At 35.8% G+C, this 20006-nt stretch overlaps 2 protein-coding genes across 4 annotated transcripts in view; one reads left to right on the top strand and one right to left on the bottom strand.

The window, feature by feature from the left end:
* The window catches only part of ARHGAP6 (Rho GTPase activating protein 6), a 458118-nt gene that overhangs the window by 127741 nt on the left and 310371 nt on the right, over positions 1–20006 (bottom strand). The gene's annotated exons all lie outside the window — the stretch shown is intronic.
* On the top strand, positions 3265–10527 carry AMELX (amelogenin X-linked). 2 transcript variants are annotated; one of them, XM_036270642.1, is made up of 6 exons: positions 3265–3316; positions 4705–4770; positions 6727–6774; positions 8118–8162; positions 8409–8834; positions 10378–10527. In XM_036270642.1, the coding sequence occupies exons 2-6, from the start codon at positions 4717–4719 to the stop codon at positions 10381–10383; spliced, it is 579 nt and encodes a 192-aa protein (XP_036126535.1). In that variant the 5' UTR covers positions 3265–3316; positions 4705–4716; the 3' UTR covers positions 10384–10527. The 2 variants fall into 2 exon arrangements, with proteins under 2 accessions (XP_036126535.1, XP_036126537.1); XM_036270644.1 differs by lacking the exon at positions 6727–6774 and having other exon boundaries at positions 10378–10515.

The following is a 20006-nucleotide window of genomic DNA, read 5'->3' as shown; positions in this document are numbered from 1 at the left end:
GAGAGAAACATTGATATGATAGAGCCACATTGACTGGTTGCTTCCCACACGACCCAACCAGGGACGGGGATGAACCGCAATGAGGTACGTGCCCTTGACCGGAATTGAACCCAAGACTCATTGATCTGCAGGCCAATGCTCTAACCACTGAGCAAAACTGGCCAGGGCTAAAAATAGTGATATTTTTAAAAGAGAAAAAAAATGTCATAGAGCTAGAAAAACAAGAATGTAAATATTTTGAAAATGTTATAGTCTATAAAACAAAATAAATAGTCAATTTAATAAATTCTGTTTTCTTTTATAAAGTCACTTTATTCATAAATAAAATAATTGCTTATAGGAAATTTTTTTCAGCTGAAATTTTGTTTTTCCCAAAAACATTGAGCAAATTTTCTTTTCTTTTCTTTATTTATTTCTTTAACAAAAGGCTGTGGAATGTTTTAAAAATATGTTTTCATTGATTTTTTAGAGAGAGAGGAAGGGAAAGAGAGATAGAAACATTGATGTGAAGAGAGCAACATCAATCGGCTGCCTCCTGCATGCCCCCTACTGGGGATCGAGCCCACAACCTGGGCATGTGCCCTGACCCTGAATCGAACTGGGACCTCTCAGTCCATGGGATGATGCTCAACCCACTGAGCCACACTGGCCAGGCCATTGAGCAAATTTTAAACTGCATATGTGGGATCTAAATTAGTGAAAGAGATTTCAAGCAGAGAGATCCATATTTTAATACCCTATGATTTGGGATATGCAGTGCTGAAAAATAAATAGAACCAAATCATTTCTATTGTATTCTATTGTATTTGTTATCAAAGCCTGAACAACTGTGCACAGTGAATTGGCAATAACTCAATATCTAGTGGGCCAGAGCAATTAATGCCACAATAAAAGATCCTTGTTGACCTTTGTGGCAACAAGATCACTTTCATTCTTGAAAGACGAGACAAAATAATGAGATAAATTTTGTAAAACTAAAGATACTCTCATTCTTGAAAGATGAGACAAAATAATGAGATAAATTTTGTAAAACTACAAGACACTCTCATTTTTGAAAGATGAGACAAAACAGTGACATAAATTTTGTAAAACTATAAGACACTCATTCTTGAAAGATGACATGAAGCAATGAGATACATTTTGTAAAACTATACGACCATTAGTAGTAGTTCACCAATGACTTAATTAGTAGAGTTTAACCATAATTTTGTAGGAAAATGTGTCCTGAATCTTTTGCAGGCACTCTGACATATTTAATGAAATAAAATGGAAAAGAGATTGCAAAATAATTTACTGTGATCTACATTTTCCTTCTTCCTCCTCCTATTCTTCTGTAGCACCTTGTTATGCACCCCCCACCCCACTGCCTACTCCTCCAAGTAACCTGGCACCAATTCTCCTAAAATCCATTTTGCAGCTTCCTTCTTGACTCTGATATACAATTTAGCAATAGGCCTTTAGAATCCTATTCATTGTAAACTTTCATATATACAATTTGCCTGTTATAATCTTCCACTTCCATCTTTGTAATCCACCCCCCATTCTTTCTCTCAAAGTCTACCTTTCTTCATGAAGGTTATTCATTTCCTACTAATTAATTCCCAAAGATAATCTTACAATCTTATTTATTAGCATTTAGAAATATTTACTGTATGCCAAGTGATGGAGTTGAGGAGGATGATAACTTTCCATTTCCCCCAGAGATGTCTCTCATTTTGCTTTCACACTAATCCTCTTAGGTAGTTTATATAATTATCCTCATTTTACTAATGAGGAAACTGAGGATCAGCTAGACTAAGTATCTTGCCAAACGTCTCTGAACCCTTGGTGAAGTTAGGGTCAGGATCCATGTAAGTTTAAGCTCTAGTTCTTAATAATATACATTGCCTTTCATGGACATTTTCTCTTTGAGTTTAAATCAGCCAATGTGGAGCATGTACATAAAAACATATGTATATGTACATACTTTAAAAAATATTTTTAAGTAGTCAAAGAAATCTGGCTATGCTGGCAATAACATCTGGGTATATAATCAGTATTTCTTTTATTGATATAGTATTGATAGACAACTCATCAACTGTCTCTTATCACTAGTTACAATTTTGCTTTTTAATTGATCCAATTCTAGAATAAAATAAAAAATCGATATGCTTTACTAAACAAGAAGAGTAAAAGACATGGATTTAATAGCTAGATCAGAGATCCTCTTAGAGAGAATGACTTTGGTTGTTGCTGTTTAGGCAAAGGAGACACTGCTGAGAACATGGAGACAATGCAACTAAGGGGACAGTTAAGAGGCTCTGAAAAAGAAAGAGGGAGATTTGGATTTGCTTATAAGAGAAAGAGAGATGTGCGCAAAAAAGGGCCATCATACTGAGAAAGATTGAGTTGCTATGTGGGACGAGAGAGCCAAGGCAATGTTCCCTCTGATGCATATTTGTTTATAAGAATCAAAATACATTTTTAAGTGTGAAGTCTTAAAAGGTGTGTGATATGTTTGCTGCCTTGTCTTTTAGACCATTAGTAAACGTTTCGCTAAAGTGATAACCTCAAGTTCATGGCTGCTTGGATGGTAGATGGGCTGTAGGATGGGGCCAAGGAGAATAGACTTTGACCCCTCTTTTGGTGGATACCAAAATGGTGTTAAAGGAATGGCCACAGGGAACAGAGAAAGTACCTTCAATGACAATAGAAAATAGAACACTAATGATCCCAAAATTATAATTTCTAAGAAAAATATTGGGGAGATCTTTGGAGTTTTACCAGAATGGGGATTTATGGGGATAGGGAACCCTAGGGGATATCTTGATTACACTATAGATAGAAACTCAACCGTCTAACTTTTTTTTTTTTTTTTTTTTGGTAAAGAACAATGTTATGTTTGCTAGAACCAGATAGACAACGACATAGCTGCTTCTTAAAAGTAAACTTGAAATGGAAAAATGTCCTCGGGTGAGGATAAAAATAAATAAATAAATAAAAGTAAACTTGAATATATCAGCATGTGCAGTCAATTTATTTGCTGACTTAAAAACAGTGTGATGAATTTTTTTGCTTGTTAAACCTATTATTTCCCATAATGAAAGACTCCATATGCACTAATCACAACATACAGTTTTATGTTTGATCATAGGTTCTAAAAATTCATGATACAGGAATTTTTAGTTATACTCAACACATTTTTTCTTCAGAAACCTGATTGGTTGTTCTAGATGCTGTGAATGATATAAATTGAGCTCTTAGTTGGAAGAAATCTATAGGATCAAGCATCCCTGAGTTTCAGACAGAAACTTACTCTGAATACACATATTCCAAGGTATGTGGATTTCATTCATTATTTGGGATTCCTTCTATTGTACTTATTTCTTTTTCTACATTTCAAGTTAAAAATATATTCTGCATTTCTAATACTTATGCTGTTAATATTCAGTTACTTCTTCAGTTAGACCTTAATTAAACTACTCTGATTATTAAATGAGTTATGTTAGTTTCTAATGCGGCCAAGTATCTATATTTCTTTAAAATTTAGTTCCAAATCCTAAAGCGCTCTTTGAAGCCAAATTTCAAAGCAAAGTGTTTATTTTAATTACTTATCAAGAGATAAACCACAGAACTTATATGCATGTATGCATAACCAATGGACATGGACAACAAAGCCAGGGATGGGGCAGGGTGGGGATGGGGAGGAGGGTGTCAATGGGGTAAAAAAGGAGAAACATCTGTAACAAAAATAAAATTAAAAAATAAATAAATAAATAATTTTTCATACTCTGCTATTCACTACTTTGTAAAACATTTTATTTAATGACATCAAATAGAATCAACTAAAAAAATTTCTCATTAATTCAAACTTTTTTAAAAATTGATTGATTGATTTTAGAGAGAGAGGAAAGAAGAGGGAGAGAGAGATAGAAACATTGATGAGAGAGAACACCGACTGGCCGCCTCCTGCATGTCCCCCACAGGGGATTTGGCCCACAACCTGGGCACGTGCCCTGACCAGGAATCGAACTGGCACCTCTTGGTGCATGGGTTGAAGCTCAACCACTAGGCCACATCAGCTGGGCATCGTTAATTCAAACTTTTAAAAACAGATTTAGGAGGTAGAAGATGTCAGTCTACTTTCCATAGCCAGCATTATTATACATGATATTCACTTCCTATGCAAAATTTAAGGTCTTTTTTTCTGAAAGTTTTCAAAGTTAGTCAATAATTTGCACCACTAAGCAATGTGCATATTTTGGCATTTTATTTAATGTCTTTTCTTGATGATTAGACTTTGTTTTTAACAGTAGCAATGCTCAGGTAGACTGTACAAAAAAAAAATTCTCTGCCTTCTGGTTCTAAAAGTATCAAATATGGTGCCTTCATGCTCTCCTCAATTTTATGGCCAATTCTATTCTTTTAATCATTAATTATAAGTTACACTTATCTTCTATGACTCTATAAGCTATATGGGTATAGGAAAATGGCATGCAAAATACTGCAATGATAGATAAAGCATCTTTATCACTACTGTGACTCCAGAAACAACAAAAATGGGCTAAGAACTGGGAATTGCATATGGATGAAGTAACCTCATAAGGAATGGCCCCATCTTTTCCATTAGCAACAGACCTATATTGATTATCTGGGTTTTATGGAACTTTGATTATATCCATATTTGAGAAGAGATAAAAAAAAGTGTGTGTTGATATGTTTCAGGGCCATCAAGAAATGGGGACCTGGATTTTGTTTGCCTGCCTCCTGGGAGCAGCCTTTGCTATGCCCGTGAGTAAAACACCCCCTATAAACATCAAAGTCCATTTTCACAAGCTTGGAAGTAAAACTGTCTTATAGTTGGTAAACTTTGGGATTTAAAACAGTGTTAAGATAAGATGTCTTCAAATATTTTTTTGTTTAAAAAACACTAGAGCTTGTTATTAAAAAAAAAAAAAATAGGTCCTCAGATGCCTCCACGGAAGGTTCTGATTTAGTACAGCTGGGAGGGGGTCCAGGACTCTGCATTTTAATAAGCACCAAAGAGACTCTGGTGAAACAATAAGCTTGTAAATATAATTGTCCACCTCTAGATGAAGGAAACTTTTGGAAGGGACCCTTGAAAGGCCTCTAGAGAAAGTGCTTAAATCAGCCTCAGGCAAATACTACAAAAATGCCATTTTTTTCTAAAACCCAATTTCTTGCAAGTGTCCGGATCTCTTCCTGCTCTCCAAACTCCACTGCTGTATCCTTCAGAGGGTATGATTTCTGTGTTAGGAACTCCCTTCTTAAACCATCTGCCTGTTCTCAGAGGCCTCATCCTTTTGGGTGTACCTGCTAAGCACATGACTTCTGTATGTTTGTCTGGAATCCTACCTATGCCCACTACATATGGACATACTTTACATTCAAATATACCCAGGACCAGGAAGTCTGACCCATTCTCCCTAGACATGAGTACAAAAGATCAGAGAGTTCAGATCACATAAGGGCAAAGTAGGACCCATCTGCTTTTCAGTGGCATAAAGAGCAGTTGATACAACCAGAAGCCAGCAAAGCTTCTATATCTGCCTCCTCTCTTCCTCTCTCATCCACAAGACCAAGATTCTGTGCTCTGCCTTCCTGAAATCCTACATTGTGATGATTCCTAGTCCCCTGTGGAGCCTCTGCATTACAAATTCATCCCCTTTTCCATTCCTCAATTCAACACCCCTACTCTCTGAGGGTTTACATCAAGAAGATATAGAAAAGGCAGTTACTTGACTAAAATAATTCACACTCAGATGAGAGTGAATTAACCTTCTTATGAAACATGAGCATTTAAAAGAATAGAGCTTTAAATAGCTTGATGTCTGAGGAACACATTCTGCATGATTCTCTCTCTCCCCTGCCTCTCACGCATTCCAAGGCCAACCAGAACTCTAGAATGCAGGCATTAGTCACTTGGCCTGCCCTTTGCACAGGACTGAGAGTCCTGGTTTAGATAATTATTCAGATTGTTTTTTAATTTGAACTTTTGAATGTTTCTGCTATAAAAACATTGACAGAGCAGTAAAAAGGATCAGCCTAAACTTCATAAATCAACTCTTTCATTTTCCATGGGGATTTATAATGTTTCCACTTCACTGAACCCATCTTGTTCTCATATTCATCAATAATTCACATGTAGTTGTTTCTTCTTCTGTTGTTGTTGTGTTATTTACTTTGCACATGAATTATGAGGAATCTCTTTGAAACTTAAGCACTCCTCCACCTCCTGATCTATAAGGGAAAGTTTGTGAGATGATTTTGTTGTTGGTATTTCATAATTGTGTAAGAGAAATATTATCTCTTCTCAACATGGAGTGAGTTTTATCAAGAAGTAAGATGGTGGGTGCGAATGACTAGGATTAATTGACATCAATTAATCATTAATTGATTCATGGATGGTGGGTGTCTGAAGATGACTGGAGGATAAATATGTGCTGGTTCCTGCTTCCAGGTCTCCCATCATAAGATTGCAACCCTGAGGAAAGTCTTTTAGTTGTTCTGGACCTCTTTAAAATAAAAGGGTTCCTCTCCTACACAGCATCCATGTTCAAACTAAAGTCGACCTCAAATATATTCTGCATTATAGATTTTTTAAGAAGCTTCAGTCTCTCTTAATGTGAACAATTGCATATTGACTTAATCTCTTCCTCTCTCCCTTTTCCTCCTCTCTCCCTCTCCCTCTTTCATTTTCTTCTCCTTGTTCCCTCCCTATAAAAGCTACCACCTCATCCTGGGCACCCTGGTTATATCAACTTCAGCTATGAGGTAATTTTTCTCTTTACTAATTTTGACCATTGTTTGAGTTAATAATGTCCAAGGCTCTGTAAAGAATAGTGTGTTGATTCTTTTTCTAAGATGTTTCACAGTTCCACTTTTTCAGTTCCCACTACTAGCTTCCTTGTTTAAGCCCTGATGAGTTGCTTCAAGCCTGCATTGCCCCAGCACACTCCTGCCTGGCCTCTCTGACTCAGTCTCTCTTACTTATATGGCTATAAAAGTATCCATCATGAACCTTCATTCAGGGGGTTGCATGGCAGGGCAGAATTAATCTCTGGCTGAGCAGATTTATTCTATCCTAGCCCCTAAAATGTGAGGAATCAGGTAAGATCTTAAGATCCTTTCCAACTAGAAAAATAATTCTAAGAAGTTCATACTCCATGTGCCTCCCTCACTTGTCTTTACTGAAAGATTAGTGACAAGTAGTCTATGAGACATTCTTCAGAGCAATAAAATAGTAATCGGGTTTGAGGTGCTCCTCAACCCCATATTGACCATGTGACCTTGGGCAAATCATTTTCTTTCTCTGGAAATTTGTTTTCCTTATTTGTAGAAGGAAAATAATCATACCAACACTTCAAAATACTGTTTGGGGAGCAAAATAGTTAAGCAACATAAAAGGTGCTTTATCAGGTATAACTTGAGCAAAGTGAATAATTGTGTGTTGTATTGATATCAAATGCTGTAGCACTATATTAAAGGAGTCCTTGCACCTGAGGTTACCTAGATATGTACTTTTAGAAAAGGAATAAAACTCTTACTTCTTTCATAGGTTCATATGGCAATCTGTGAGTCTATTTACTCATGCAAGCTGAGGAAAAATATTAAGAATTTGAGGCAAGATATTCTGTTAAACCTGAAAAGGTTGACATCTTTGACCGGAAAACCTATGTTTATAGGATGAGGAACAGTGTTTCTGACTCCTTTATTTTTTTTTCATTGTGACATCAAATCAAAAAAATAATATGAGTACTGTTATGTCACATTAATTTTTCTGTTTTGTTTTGCTCTTGCAAGGAAGAGCAAGAGTTGTGGAATTAAATAGAATTACTACTTTTGTAACCTCAGCCAAGCTCATGAACTTCTTTAATACTCAATGACTTGTCTGTAAAAGTGAGGGTGATGATACTTGCCTCAGAGTATGTGAGAAAACATGAAAAATGTGTGTGCTGGATATAACATAGTGTCTAACGCACAGGAAGCACCTGAGAAATGTTTATTCCTTAGAACTCATATTTTCAGATTAACAATATTGATAGGACTGCATTTTTAATGTATATTTCATGTAACTATATTTAAACAAATGTATTTTACTGTTTCTTTCTCTTAAGGTGCTTACTCCTCTGAAGTGGTATCAAAGCATGATAAGGCAGCCGGTGTGTAAATATTTTGTTCTTTATTCTCTTAAAATATTAAGCATGCATTTCAATTCCCTTTTGAATGAAATAACATATCTATGCCACATATGACACTAATAGGAAGTCTAGTTTGTAAAAGGTCCTATCTGTGTACACAGTTAGAAAATCTTGCACAGGAAAAATGAATTAAATATTCATATTGTCACTACTCCAGTTGGAAGTCAATGGAGCCAATGGTAAACCTGACTCTTTGTTTTTCACCAGTACACTTCCTATGGTTACGAACCCATGGGTGGATGGCTGCACCACCAAATCATTCCCGTGCTGTCCCAGCAGAATCCCCCGAATCACGCCCTACAGCCTCATCACCACATCCCCGTGGTGCCAGCTCAGCAGCCCGTGGTCCCCCAGCAACCAATGATGCCAGTTCCTGGCCAACACTCCATGACTCCAACCCAACACCACCAGCCAAACCTCCTTCCGCCCGCCCAGCAGCCCTTCCAGCCCCAGCCCGTCCAGCCACAGCCTCACCAGCCCATCCAGCCCCAGCCACCCGTGCACCCCATCCAGCCCCTGCCACCACAGCCACCTCTGCCTCCGATGTTCCCCATGCAGCCCCTGCCCCCAATGCTTCCTGACCTGCCTCTGGAAGCTTGGCCAGCAACAGACAAGACCAAGCGGGAGGAAGTGGTGAGTATATCCTGAGACCACTACGACACCTGTGAAAATGGTAAAGCAAAATTGGCCACCAGAGTTCTAAGTTCTCAAACAATCCAGGTTCCTCAGTTTCAGTAGCTATAGGTCATCGACTCTATTAGTACAAGCATGTGTTGTAACTTTATATTATCAACAAGTTTATCTACATGACTTAGTAATTAAGACCATAGCTTTATAGTAGGTTTAAATTCTTTAATTCCTACCAAAATATGTATTACTGAAACCCATTAACTTTAAGGACAATAGTATGAAAGGATATCTGTTCTTATCTTTCAAGTGTTAGACTAGCAAGAGTAGGCTAGAATTGCACTGAAGATTTTTTTTTAAGGACAATTTTTGAGAGTGAGGGGATGGATGCAAATATTTGAATATGTAAGTCTTTTAAAAGACCTACCAGAAGATTACCTATCGAAAGTGGTTTGTAATTTAACTTGGAGGAACCTAAACCAAACAGATTGTCAGATTCCTTTTCAGTGCTGGGGTTTATAGATTAAGCGTATAGCAAGAAGTTTACACAATCAAACACAAAATCTGCTCCCATGGCAGAAAGCTCTTTCAAATGAGTGAGAAATATAGCCAATAAAATAAATGACCCCTATCCATATTCATAAACTCTTACTTCTGTGTATATGAGATATCATTCTATTATAACTATGCATTCGACTGTAATCCCAAATTATAAATGCTACTGATGATTTTCTACTGAGAAGCCATGAGGGATGAGGTGGAAATGAATTGGACAGGGAGTCAGGATACCTAGGTTCCAGTTCTGGCTTTGTTCCCAAAAAGGAAATGTTATTAAACAAGTTATTTCAAATGTATAGGTGTTTTTCCTTCTTTAAAATGAAAGTAACTAAATCAGATAATTTTCAAGCCTCTGTCCAAGTAAAAATACCAAATTTTTTCCAATAAAAACTTATATGCCAAATGTGGTTTCACATTTATGGAGATTATGGGGCAGGATTTTTGAAAATTGATTGTATCACAAATAATCTGGCGCCTATAGTTGATTATTCTAGTCTAAGGTACATGCTCTCTCTTTGTATAGAAAACACATTTATTTATCTCTTTATTAATAATTAAGGCCATGAACTTCATAATGTATTCATGTCCTGCCAGAGCTATTTAGAAAAAGGTGACTTTGAATAGATAGTTTAAACTTTTTAAAACTCCTGTGTAAAAATAGGGTATAAATATTGATAGCTTCGTCGAGTTGTTTTATGGAAAATAAAGTGATGAGCTCAGAGCCTGGCATGCAGAAAGTTATCAGTAAACGGTAGCAATTGTTATTTTATTATTAACTAATAGTTTTAAGTGTCCCGAAGGCAGGACCTCCTTCCTGGATACCTCATTTCTAATGTCAATGAGATAAAAAAGAAACTTTAAAAATTATAGAGTCAAACTTTAATGGTTGTACATTGTTTTGACAAAACTGAAGCTACATGTTTTATTGTAAATGATGCTCACTAGGAATATTTGCAAATTATTTTAATTGTTATTTTGGTATTTTTTTCAGGATTAAAAGATCAGAAAAAGAGAAGAGAACTGAAGTAAATACTTCAGTTGCTTTTAGAATGACAATGATTTGTGCCTAGCATCACTTTACTTAGCAAATTCTGTAACTAAAAATAAGTACCATTAGCAAACAATAAAAATGTTTTAAAAACTATTCATGTCTTTGTTTTAAATTAAATTTAAAATTTCATGTCACTTGAGAGAACAATTTATAATGGCTATTCTTCAGTAAGGTAGGAACTGCTCATTTATACCTACAATTTGACCATTTTCCAGACAAATGAGTACTATATTTCTTTTAGAAAAAAATTTAAAATATACTATTTCAAATCCTTTTAAAAACAGTTTATATATTAGTTATAATAGTTGATAAAGTGAAAAATTATAAACATGTACTGTCACTGAAACTGAACCAAATGAAGGGAAGTTTATAGGAAGAATTCTTTACATTGAAAAAGATAATCTCTTGAGAAATGCTTATATTTACACAACTAATTAAGACTTGGAACACTGACTTTATAATTCACACCACATTAGTAAATAAAATCTGGTCTTTTGTTCTCATTTTACTGAAAAATATTTTTAAATGAGATTATGTGATATGAATAATGCATTGAATTTTAAATTATTAAGATAATTAGTTTTCCAAAGGAAATTTTTATTAAATAGAGCTTCAAGTAATCACAGTGATTTTACATATAAGTCATTTATTTCATTTCATAATCTTTAAGATGATAAATTGTACTGTATAGTCTCCAAAATGTTAACAGATGCATAAAGTGGACTCAACACAAGATTTATTTCCCACTCATATTTATATTTGAATCCTTGCCTACACCCACACAAAACTGTAAACATTCTTTTTAGGGTTTATATGGCACAGCATCCATAGTAACTTTATTCTAATACTTTTATTATTAAGGTCTCTTAATCATTTTCTGAAATGAATAAACATCACTTTATCAGTAGGGTATCAATATTCAAATAAATAGCTTGATTTTAAAGAATTGCGATTCAATTAAAAAAGTAAGAAAGCTTTTAATCAATTGGCATGGGACAATTTTAATCAATTTAGTAAATATTTATTAATCACCCTCTAGGACAAGATACTATTTCATGTCCTAGTGAAAATAGTAAGTTCCTATCCTTAAGTAATCTAGAACCAAAGGAATAATATAAGCTCACAAATAATAAGAGAAGGCCTTACAGCAGTAACACTATGACAGCAGTATAGTCAGGATGCTCTGGCGAATACAGCAGACATCGTTGCTAGCTGTCCAACAGCTTTCCTCACCACTTATTCCCTATTGGCAGAGTTAGAATTCATCCCAGCATCTGGCCTTCCACAAGCTCAGGAGAAATAAGCCTCCTTCCCTGTGCCAGGAAATGAATGTTCACTCCTCCATGTCAATTATAGTATTGATCTCTATCACATACCATATCCATACCAAATATGGCATCTATTCCCTTTGCCAGTGATTCGTTTAGGGATGAGTTGTGGTGGAACCGAAACACTGAATGAGGCCAAAAGAGAAGTCTGCTAGGAGAGGAGGAGCTTCTAGAAAAAGAGATTACCCTTTCATTACACACACACACACACACACACACACATAAAAAGTGCTGTTCTGTCTTTGGATCTATTTGTTTGAGGATATGATGCCTGGAGCTGTGTCTGCCATTTTGTGACAGGGAGGAGCAAATAGAAAGGTGGAAAGCCCCTAGGTTTTTGGTGGCATCATTGTGTCCCTAAATTAACCAACTCTGGAAATGTCTAACTCTGGGTAGATGACACACTCTATTTCTATGCTAGTGTTTTCAATCATGGGTCATAACTGATTGGTGGATCATGACATCCCATGAGGACCCCCATCATTTATGTCATTATAGCAAACTGTCTCTTCTAATGGTGCAAAGCTTATATGACCATGACTGAGGAGAATTATTTGAACATCATTAAAGTCAATGACTTTCCTGAAAAAAAATATCTGATAAGTGGGGATAAAATATATATGTAGCATATTCTTCAAATATATGCCCCACACACATATTTTGTCTTCCACAGCTTATGAAAATATTGTCATTATATTTATTCCTATTGAGAAAAATTTTCAGGATGTAAGCGATGATGTTACTTGCAGATTGTGTGTGACACTGAAAAGAACACAAACTTTGGAGTCAGACTGGAGTTGCTTTCAATTTTTCTGATAGAAGAGGATTCTAGATTTGGGAAAGTCATTAACAAAATAATTTTCCCTTTATAATAATTCAAACTATACATGTGTGTATATAAACACATTCAAATCACATTTTGAATTACTGGAAAAATGGCAGGCTTTGGACTCTGAAGACTAGTCATTATTGAATGAGGTATACTGCACAAGATAATTTTAATAAGAAAATGAAACTTGTATATTAAATGTCCAAACATGTGTTTTAATATAATCATTCTCATGGTAGTCTTCTATAATGAAAATTGTTCTATCACATTAAACAATGATTATTAACCACAACATAGCATCTCCTTGATGGTCCAGAATGAGACTTATGAATATCCATCAGTGAGGTGTGTTGCCTTGGAATTCAGAGGTAAGGTTCCTATGCTTCTTTTAAATTGTCCCATATTAGTCTCTCATTCTACCTGCTCCACTCTGCTCTTGGCTTTTTGTCCTCCTCCTCCACCTTCTCCTTTTGGTTAATGTGTATTAACATCTTCTAATATATAGCTTATTTTCTCTGGACCACAGGTCAACGCTCTACCGCTGAGCCAAACCGGCCAGGGCTATAGCTTATTTTATATACACATTCTCCCTAACAAAATAAAGGACATTGACCTTGGAATTGCTATTCTGGAAGGCCCACAGTCACTTTGAGACTATTTTATTTCTTGATTCCCCAACTGTGGCAGATAGCCACAAGTGACAAAATTCCGGCATGTAAATGTCACCATATACAGTAACATAGCTGATGTAAATTGAATAAAACTGAGTGCTTCTAATTCATTAAAACTCAGGCTTAGTCAGCTGTCCAATGTTGCAGCTGCCCAATGTTGCATATAGTATTTGAATCAAATATGGAAGAAAATTACTAGATACTAATGACAAAGACCCAAAGCCCAGGCTGAAATAAATAGCAATAATGATCATAAATACATTAATAAACCCAAACTGAAATCTAAAGAATTATTAAATTAGTAACAAAACAAAAGTAGATTATTTACTAAGTTGTGCTATGTCTTTGAAATTAAGTTAGAGACAGATGAAGTTAAGTAAACCCAAGGAAAATCTCATTTCACTATAACCATTCACATGTCACGAATAAATTGGAAATCTTCTCTGCACTCATTCGCTCTTGGTTGTTGAGAGCTTCCATATGCATAATTTTTCAAGAGTGCAAGTACATGTCTAGGAATTACCCTGAGAGAGTCATCGAAATGCATGAAAAGATATGTGCAAAGATGTTGATAACAGCATCATCTATATAAGTGAAAAAGTGGATCTTACTTAAATTTTACTGTATCTATCTGAAGGAATATTGTGATAAAGAGTATGCTTTAGAAGAAAATTTATTAGTGGAGAAAATGCGATAAACTAAAATTTAAGAACAAGACTATATATCATTTGTGAATATTACACATGACCATAACATGTAAATAATTGATACACACACATAAATGTGCATAGAAAAAAATGGAAGGAGATAGAGCTGTTTGTATGAAGATCCAATGTTTCCACAATAAACATAAATTACTTCTGTAATTAGAAATAAATTTAATTTTTAAAATCTTTTTCTCCCTTTCTTCTGCTTTAATCCAGACACACTTTCTTCCTTCAGTTCCCTTTGATGTGAGTTTTGAATCTTAGTAGGTCCCCTTCAGATAAAGTCCAAGTAGAAATCAGTTTATATGTACTTGATTCTTAGAGAAATATTTTGACCAAAGAAGGGTGGAGGGGGAGAGCAATTGGCTTTAGCAGGAACAAAAATAAACAGTACAATCAAACAACAAAAAAAAGATGAGTGTTATAAAATGAAGGAAGAAGAATTAGAAACAACACAAACAAAACAGAACAAAGAAGTGACTATCAAGGCAGCTCCTGCTGAAATTCTGTGGGTTAACTAGGTTCAAAGAGCAGGCAGGTCAAAGATAAAACAATTTCTAAGCCCTAAACCCTTAAAGCACTGGGGGCTTATGGTGATTTTTCACATTAAATGAGGGTTTTTTTTTTTTTTTATTCAAATAATGTCTGAACTACTTGCTGACTTAAGACTCATCAGTTATGTAATTTTATTTTGTAGTTGCAATGGCTATGATGTAATTTTTTTCTCTCCTATGCTTAATTACACTGGTTCTGAATCATCTGAAGAGCTCAACCTCAATCAATAGCAACTTTAATTAAGCAGAAAATGTTCACAATTCTCTTATTAAAAAGAGCAAAGGAAAATGAAATCTAACAAGCTAATTTTCAGCCTGTATTTTCATAACCACCTATCTTGATACATGCCAGTTCAAAGGCTTACTTAGAAGTAATCTTCACTTTCTCAGATACATTAATAGTTGCCACATTTTCCAAATTAAAATTCAGATATGTAGGTGATAATACAATGGAGAAATATGCTAACTGGTAACTATATTCTACGTGCACTTTTAATATGTATCCCCATGTGACTCTTCAAAAATTTTTAAATTAAAATTAAATACAATTTAACATTCAGTTTTCAGTCACACTAAATATAGTTTAAGTGCTAAAAGGCCCTATGGGATTGGCAGCTGCCATATTGGAGAGCACAGATATTTCTACCACCACCAAGAGATGGATTACACAGTGCTGCTCTCTACACTACTTTCTGAGCTAGGAGAACAATTCCTACTAATTCAAAGATTTAAACAAAAGATGAAACAAAATCAGATTTGATGGTTAAAACCGGACCTCTCAACTATCTCTAACAAGTCATTTCCCAAGAATTCTAGGACTCGTGATCTCGTATGGAACTTTTTAAAGAATTGTACAAGTGCCTTTCTCTTCCTTAGGTTGAATCACACACACCAAAATGGTTTTCATTTAAAACAGACAAATCGAGACTTCAAATAAATTAATATTTTCTGCTTGTAGGAGAAACTATTTCAGTTCCAAAGGAATGGCCATTTGTTTTCAGACATCCACACTGGCAGTAAAAGACTGGGGTGGCCCTTAACCCAGCACTTCATTGGGAATAAGCCAAAATCTAAGCTGACAGAAAGCTTAAAGTAACAAACAAAAAAAAATGGAACTTTTATCCATCCCTGAGGGTGGTTGACAGCCTGTAAACATCAGAAAATATTTACATTCTTTTCTATTTTGTGGTTCAAATCAACAGCACAACATATGACAAATGGTGCACACACACACACACACATACACACAATATCCCACTGAATTTACCCGTAGTGAAAGGAGCAACTTGAAATTTTAAATAAAACTTCTCTCCACTCTAATCATTTAGAAACTACATGATTGTCATACCAGTTATCACCAAGGCAACATTACACTTCTTCCAATATAAAATTCTATCATGGAAAAAAGGTCAAGTTGCTCATTTCATTTACAAACAACGTACTGTTAACCACCTCTTCTTCCAACTTCACATACAATGAAAATGTTGACTTTTCCTATGAATTCGAAGTTTGCCCTTTAGTAGTAAACAATTGCTGAAAATACCAAGATTGAATTTTTAAGGCCAAGACTTTAAAAATAATATAAAATAGTAAACAACTGTATTAATTTTTTAAAAACATTAAACAGATCTGTGAAGAGCTTAACATGGTAATCACAAGAGAAAACTGATTTCAACTAATTTCCCACATTTCCAGAACATAGTGGCCTCTAGTTGTGTTCCATGTTGCTCTAATAAAATAGTCATCAGCCTATGTTTGTTATGAAATTCTTATTAATTGGAACTTTTACTTTTTGTTTTTTAATTTGGCTCATAATTCCTTTTGCCCCCATTTAATCTAGAGACTTATCAGCAGGGGTCACTTGGTGACAGTTATTCAAAAACATTTCCCTGCTGGGAAGAATTCGTCCTGGCCTCATCTGAAACACTTGACTGTTCTAGAAGATACATAATACTTGAGGAGTAACATTGAGCTGGGAATGGTGAGGAGTGAAGGGGTTAAGGAGAGACTAATGAAATGGTTAGTTGAATCCCAAAACATTTGCCCAAATAAATCATGTCTGAATCACCTATCAAAAAATCAAGATCAATAAAGCCCCTTTACAAATAACATTGCCCTACCATCAATAAAAAATAGCCCAGGGGACAGCATTTTTTTTTATTAATCAGAAATGTTTTAATAATGATAAATATCTTCCTCAGAACCACCAGATTGTTTTCCTCTCCAAAGAATTTTCCATGCTTCCAATATGTCAGTGGGGTGCGAGTGCTCTAAAGTCAGAGAAGTGCTCATACAAGGGCAAAGATGGCTTTCCAGTGCGGTGGTGGGGTGTGTAGGCTCCACAAGCAGACTGTCTGGGTTCATAATCATAGCCTTTGTATATCTGCTGTGGAAACTTGGACAAGTTTCCTAGCCTCTCTGTACCTCAGTTTCCTTGTCTATAAAATGTACTAATATCCATCTCTGAGTTCTTTCCTGTCAGTGATTCCCAAGCTCAATACATGTTGGCTACAGTTCTTATATTCAGAAAGGGAAAAACAAGAATGACAAAATTTGAACATAACATGGAAGTTTTATATACTAAAAGCTCCAAAGTTGTCATTTATCACTGTGCCATATCTGACATACAGCCACCTGAACACCTCCCTGATTGCTACCTTGTATTATCTCTGCCTTTTGTCATCTAACATACCCAGAAGCTGCTTTTTACCACCCTCAAAGTCACCCTAAGGATAATATGAGAGTAAATCCTCCAGGAGGATGTCCTGAATTCACAAAGCTCACTGGAGGCCAGTGTGTTAGATTTCTTCCCTCTGGATGTCTTCATTTCACATTTTTTGGAAGGCCTGGTCTCCATTTATAATGACTTCTAACTCTGACCATTCTCTGTTACACTAGCATTGGTCACAGCTCAGCTAATTCCATGTTAGAGATTTCTTTATCTAACTGTTTTTCTCTAGAGCAGTGGTTCTCAACCAGGTTGGCTGTGCCTGCTAGGGGGCCATTTGGCAATGTCTAGAATCTCAAGGAAGGGGGGTGGTGGGGGATAGAGTGGTACTATTGGTTATCTAGTAGGAAGAGATCAAGAATGCTGCTAATCATCCTACAATGCACAAGACATACCCCACAGAAGAATAATCCAGCCTTGAATATCAACTCTGCTGAAGTTGAGAAACTTTACCCTAGAAAACAATTCCAACATTGAACAAGGCTGTGTGTTCAAAACTTAACATGTACAAAGAATGAGACTTTGAACAAATATAGATGTCTGTGTGCATTTTTAAAACCAAATTGAGAGAGAAAAACCAAGAGTTTAAATCTTAAAGTTGGTAAACTTGATATAAGACCTCATACAATGGGGTTTTCCCTTCCTGCTCCAACTGCATCAGCAAAATCTAAACAACTTCAAGAGTGGCAAGGATATAAAGAAAATGTGCAAGATAAAGAGATGGCTGCTCCAGGATTAAGTAAACTGATGTCTCTAAATCAAACCATTCTTCAGAAATTAAATGTTACTTGTTACTTCAGAAGTTACTTAAAGGTGAGTGTGTTAACTTGTTTCTTGGAAAGTTACTTAAAAGTGGTTGTCTTTCCAGAACTTATATGCATGTGTGCATGAACAATGGACATGGACAACAAAGGTGGGGACAAGGCAGGGAGGGAGGGGGAGGGGGTATCAGTGGGGGGAAAAGGAGAAACATCTGTAATAAAAATAAATAAATTAATTAATAAAAAAAAAAGATTAAAAAAAAAGTGCTGTGTTTCCTGAGTAATGAAGAGGAGGAAAATAACTGGCCCATTAGCCTTTACTGTAACTACTGAATTAGAGCTCATTTAGTTTGGGAAAAGTCCTATTTTGGGATTTGCTTGAATTTGGCAGGATAATGAGAAATAAGTAGTTTTGTCCATTGAGTGGGTAGGGATTTCAGATGCAATAATTCTCACGATTTTCAGAACCATCACTCTCCAAAAGTATTATTTGATAACTACATGAAAGTTTTGGCTACAAAACTATTGCCAAAAAACCTCCAACAGCCGTAGAGACTATAAAATAGTGTGCTGTAAGTGGAGGAGATTCACTTTGATTAAGTGCAGACCTTGGATAACCTATTTGACGAACCCAGGACATTAAACATCCTATCTGTACAAATATCAAACTCAAGACACTCCTCCAAGTATGATTAACCATCTCCCCCAGACCCCCATACTTTGTACATCAGGAAAATAGGTGTAAATACACATTAGCTCAATGCCTCCTTGTCTAGGGATCTTCTCTTACTGGTCCACCCGGGATGGAGTGCTCAGAACCTGTTGTTTGTGCATGCCTCCATTTCAAGCAACTACTTGTTTCTTCTTTGCTCTCCCCACTAGCTGGCAATCTCCTTGAGGCTGACTTAGAAAAATACCTGGGAACTGGTTGGTATGCTTAATACCTGCTTACAGAACCATCATAAGCATTAAAAAAAATCATACTATAGTATAAAATTAATGATTATAATAACACCAAACATTTACTATGCTCTTATTATACTCTAGGTATGTTATTTAAGCACATAACATATATCCTCATTCAATTCTCAAAACCTTATAGAGGAAAAGTTGTCTCTATCCCAAATTTACAGATGAGGAGTTGTCTAAACTTTAAACTTTAAAAAGAAATGAGGTACTTCTTAAAACACACACACCCTGTCCTGTTTTTTATGAGTGCCATTTGAAAGGTAAACTAATTTGTCATCTGCCTCCAGGATCCTAACTGAAATGACCTGTATCTATTTTTAACAGCAAACATGAATTCAACTTGATCAGAGTCATGAAACTTGTCTCCTTTTGTCAAAAATTTCAGCCCATTTGGCCTAGCAAGGATGCACTAAGAAGCAAATTGTAAAAAAAAAAAAAAAAAAGCCTCAAAAACCCCCAACCGAATAACTCCTCTGCAATTGTAATAAACCACCACAGACGGGGAGGAAACCTCTGCAAATATGGGCAAGTATCATCACACAAACGGGCAGCATTGCCATAGTAACCAGGAGAAACTCACACAGCCCAGCTCTGGGTGAGAAACTGACCATGAACAGCTCTCACTCCTTCCTTGGTTTCAAAAGATGGATTAAAAACAAATAAATGCAAGTAAAAGTCCTCATATGAACTGCAAGGTGCTGTTTTTCTTTCATTGACTGAATCAGTGAAAGCTACAGTGGGAACTAATAATGTCGTGTTAGAAAATCCAGGCATTGGCTGTCCATTATCGTCCTTCCCAGGTATCCCATTAAACACATATTCAACACACATGGAAAAGCCATTTCAAGTGCCATTATGAAGTTCACTAGAATGATGAGACTAGGAAGGCTGCTGATATATTTTCAACATGACACTGAATCAGAACTAATTGGCTGGCATACTCTCTCTATCTGGCATTTGATGTCCAGATTTAAATATATTTAAAAGGTTCAGATATTTCGATAGCTTCCTGCTTTGTAGCT

Source organism: Molossus molossus, unplaced genomic scaffold (assembly GCF_014108415.1).
Source record: "Molossus molossus isolate mMolMol1 unplaced genomic scaffold, mMolMol1.p scaffold_m16_p_2, whole genome shotgun sequence".
NCBI lineage: Eukaryota > Metazoa > Chordata > Mammalia > Chiroptera > Molossidae > Molossus > Molossus molossus.
This window is presented reverse-complemented; position numbering and strand designations above follow the sequence as displayed.